The sequence below is a fragment of the Argiope bruennichi genome, chromosome 5 (assembly GCF_947563725.1).
Source record: "Argiope bruennichi chromosome 5, qqArgBrue1.1, whole genome shotgun sequence".
In the NCBI taxonomy this organism is placed as follows: Eukaryota; Metazoa; Arthropoda; class Arachnida; order Araneae; family Araneidae; genus Argiope; species Argiope bruennichi.
Window position 1 is genome coordinate 42,776,175 of NC_079155.1, and position 4,787 is coordinate 42,780,961.

Here is a 4,787-nt window from a genome sequence, read left to right on the forward strand (position 1 = left end):
ACATAAAAGTAAATCTGAAAATGTTGCATCCACACGTAAAATTAGAGTCTTATTAGTCTCTCGTTTCAATTCATGAAAATATTCCTCATCAGTAGGAATGTTACTTCATCACTAAGTTCAACATTAACTTATTGAAGAAACTGTGGATCATTCCACCACAAATTATTGGTCATAATTTAAAGAGGAGCCATATCACGTGAAATAATATCAGCAGGATTTTCACAAGTTTTTACATAATGTTAGAAAAATTCTTTCGTCCGCTCTTGGATGCGGGAAATTCTATTTGACAGAAACACCTTATGCAGATACGATGAAGTATTAATCCAGACAAGCACTATAGTCGGATTTGAGTAGATGCAAATTTTATATATGATAAGAGATGACACAGTTTTAGAAGCGAGCTTAGCAACAGGCTCAGCAGCGCATAGCTCAAGTCGGAGTATTGTCACCACTTTAAATGGAGCAACTTTAGATTTGCTCCATAGTAGTGAAACTTTCACATGATTCAGTATAGTAACACTTCGAAGATAGATCACTGCGCCATAAGCATCTTTCGATGCGTCAGCAAAATCATGCAGTTCAACTTCCTTGAGGGAGTCAGTTAGAATGCAACGAGGAATTTGCATCTTTGTAATATCCCCTAAACAATATCTGAATATGTCCCATTCGCGATTTTCCTGATGTGGTAACTCTTGATCCCATTTAATTTTATGTAGCCACAATCTCTGGAGGAAGCTCTGTGCCTTTACTATCACTGTTTCTAGAAGACCAAGTGGGTCAAAACGTATAGCTATATCAGCCAAAACAGCTCACTTTGTAGGAATACTAGTTGATAGAGTGACATTGAAACTAAAGCAGTCTTCTTTTGGGATCCATCTGAAGGCAAGTGATTTAATTGTATTTTTATCAGAATCACCAAACTGATAACCCTGATCTTCAGATGGAACATATTCTAAAAGCATTTCATTGTTTGCGCACCATTTGCGCAAATCCATGCCACCAGCTTTTAAAAGAGAAATCAATTCTTGCTTTAATTTTATTGCAGTAGAAACATCATTTGAACCAGAGAGAACCTCATCAACGTAAATTTTTTTGTAAGGGTACAGCAGATGCTAAAAGAAATTTGTGAATTGCTAATTGGTTTAGTACTCTCGTAGCTAAGTGGGGAGCAGATTTCGTGCCGTATGTAACTGTAAGAAGCTTAAAGCTTATAAAATGAAGATTCTTCAGAACTTCTAGTTTCCCAAAGAATGCACTGAAAATTACACTGCTCATGATTAACCCAAATCTGCCTGTGCACTTTCTTAACATCAGCAGTAAATGCAACCTTATGCTTTCGGAAACTCAATAAGATTGTGCTTTCGGAATCTCAATAACGAGTCATCTTGAACAACACCTCCTTTTAGCAACACATTTATTCAAGGATACACCTGATATTGATGCAGCAGAGGCATCGAAAACTTCACGTAACTTTGTTGTACTACTATCGGTTTTGTAAACGCAGTAATGAGGCATGACATATTTTACATTGTCATTATTAACTAATTTTTGCATATGACCCAATTGTTCATATTCATTCCTAAAATTACAATAAAGAGTAGCAAAATTCGGATCTTTACTTAATAGCTTCCATAGACTATCTAATCTTTATTTTGCTGTTTGAATGGAATTGCCTAATTACATATTCTTCTTAAGAGGAAGGTTAACAGTATATTTACCTTGCTCATCCCTACGATAAGTCTGCTTGAAATTTTATTCGCATGCTAATTCTTCAATATTTTTAAATTTAGGTGTATCTATCATGTTTTTGACTTCAGAAAATTTCTTTAACAAATTATCTAAGTTATCTATTTGAGAAATTAAACCACAATTCTGTGATTCCTGTTTACCTTGAATTGTTCCACTTAGTACATGTGCAGATACAGTTTCTTGCAAAATTAACGAATTATTTACATCAAATCTATTTTCTTTTAAGATACTTAAGAATATTTCTGCACTTATAAATATATCAACTTTTTGGGGGGAAATGAATTCAGGATCTGCTAATTTGACGTATGTAGGGATTGCAATACCGGACCAAAATTTCAATACCGGTATTCGGTATTTTTTGAATCTTAATACCGCGATACCGGTTTTAATACCGGTATTAGAAATTTTGGAAAAAGAAAGAAAACACAGGTGTTTATTTGTTTTATTTGCCAGTTTTGTTAGAGAGTGCAAATATCACAAAAAATAATTTGTAACTTATAAATTATAACAGTATATAATCACAAAAAAAGTAAAGAAACATCTTATTTATTTAAATCACAAAAAAGTGTAACTATCACTATTCAGTTTGTGGTACTATTACAAATTTTTGAAATGTGATCTAAAAAAACATAATGCGTCTAGTGTACTGTCATTAAGCTTGAAATATAATTTTGTGTAAAAATAACCAGCTGTCGAAAACGCTCTTTCGGCATCTACGCTAGTGGGTGGTACTGTTAGCAATGCGCGATATACTTTTCCAAGTATTTACCTCTAAATCCCTCATCTTCAAATAAATCGATTTATCCTCGGATGGTTTTGGATATAGCTGATTTCTGTATTGTATTTTTGTTTGTTGAATTTTTTTAAAATTCAAAACTTCTATTTTGTTATTATTATATTATCACTAATTCTAATTTTTGTTCAAGAGACAATTTCTTTTCACTATCGACAGTAGTGACATCCTAATCTTCGATAATTGAACCGAATTCTGAATGTGGATAGGTTTGTGGGAAAAAAAATTTAAGAAACTTTACTCTAACTTAATCAGATTTGAATTGGTTATTTTCTTTTCTTCTTTTCATTTTCAGTTTTAAAATCATTAGAATTATGTAAATACCATAAGACATTTTCTATTTCGGTATGCCTTTCTTCTGTGCCATTTTTCAATGTAATATATAATTCTTCAGATACTAATGTGTGCTGTTCTTTCAGTGACTGCAACATGAAATTTATTGTTGCATTAGCTGTTAATAAATTAGAATCTCTCCGACATAATGCCTCAATAGTCAGTTTTATTAGAAGTAGAGATGATATAGTTCTGGATATTAAGTCGAATTCACTATCTGAAAAATTAATTTACAGGTTTAAGTCGATTATTGCTTTTTGGATTGGATTTCTCAGTTTCAAAAATCGTTCCATCATTAGGAGTAAACTGTTCCAACGTGTTTTTTAAATCTAATATTAACATATATTCTGTTCTATTTTCAGTTAGTATATATGTTAGTAATATATCCTTTTTATAGGGGAACGTTTAAATATTTTAACAATTTTTCGAACTTTATAAACTATAGGAAGCAATTCTTGATAGGTTAATATTTCATCCTCATTAGCAATATCTTCTTCAGCAATTACATTGTCATTATCTTCATTGTCAATATCACTCTCACTCTTACTCTTTTCAAAGTTGGAATCCGAAGTTTCTATATCCACAGTATTTGGATTCTTCTGTTCTTTATATTTTTGGTATAATATATCTATTACTCCTAATTGAATTCCATGTGCATAACACAACTGCTGATTTGCACCAATCAACTTTCCAACTTTTTTCATAATTGTTGCTCCATCAGTCGTTATGGATACAATATTTTCTTTCGGGGATAATCCATATTTCGCTAATTTAGGTTTAAGCAATTAATTAAGCCATTAATTAGCTAATTAATTTCGCCCACTAGGGAGACATAAAAACAAAAACGTATACTATATTACTGTTCGCGATACCTGAACATATAGTGGAGACAATTTTAAAAATTTCTAGTAAATACCGAAAAACCGGTATTTAAACTTGTGAATACCGGTATTACGAAATTGTACAAATGGCTCAAAATACCGGTATTCGGTATCCCGGTATACCGGTATTGCAATCCCTAGACTTATGGCGGAATTACTATTTGTTCTAAATCAATAGATGTTCAAGACAATAGATCTGTGATTTTCGGAATGACTAAGAAATCTAGAGTTGCAGTAAAATAACCATCAGAGATGAAAATTGTGGAGGTACTTTTTCTTTTTACATTAAGAGTAGTATCGGAAATCCCCGATACTGGAACATTTATTTTTCCTTTCTTTAAACGAAGTGCATTGGCGAAATCAGATGTCATCAAATTACACATGCTTCTATAGTGCAGTAAAGCCCTACCTTTTCTGACAGTTCCGAAATGATCCAAAACATAAACAAGTGCCTTAGCTAGAATCAGTATTTTCATTTGCGTAACGAAACAGGATGTCAGGGGGGAAGGGTTGCCCAACGAAGATGTGTAAGAAATTGAGACTGCTGGAGTCGGGCTTGAATTCATTGAAGATAAGTCATCATTTACTGTAGACAACTGCATCCGGTGAAATAAAGTATGAGGCTTTGCTTTGCAAGTGAAACAAGGGTGTTTCGATTTGCATTGAGCGATTTCGTGAGAACCGAAACAATTTAAACATAAATGTTTTTCTCGAACAATTTAATATCCCTTTTACGAGAAGAATTGCAAAAACTGATCGCATTTAAGCAATGGATGATCAGCGTTTCTACACAGTATACAACACTTGAGGTTATTCGATGGCTTAACAAATAGACTTCGTGCTTTATTTTTCTGTTCACTAACATCCAAATATTTAGATTGGTAAGGAATATTGTGCCCAATGGCATTTAAAACTTGATATCATCTTTCCAAAAATTCTATGAAATCATCAAAATCAGGTAATTCCCTGTCTACTAAGGAAAATGCAAATTACTTTCGAGGTTCGCGGTCTAATTTTTGCATAATTATATT

The 4,787-nt window shown here is 32.7% G+C and overlaps 1 protein-coding gene across 1 annotated transcript; it reads right to left on the reverse strand.

The window, feature by feature from the left end:
- Window positions 1-239: 239 nt before the first annotated feature.
- On the reverse strand, window positions 240-626 carry LOC129968253 (uncharacterized). The gene has a single exon (XM_056082107.1). The coding sequence runs from the start codon at window positions 624-626 to the stop codon at window positions 240-242; it is 387 nt and encodes a 128-aa protein (XP_055938082.1).
- Window positions 627-4,787: the final 4,161 nt, after the last annotated feature.

Excerpts from the sequence above, each read along its gene's own strand:
- LOC129968253 (XM_056082107.1), bottom strand. The coding sequence starts at position 626 with ATGCAAATTCCTCGTTGCATTCTAACTGACTCCCTCAAGGAAGTTGAA.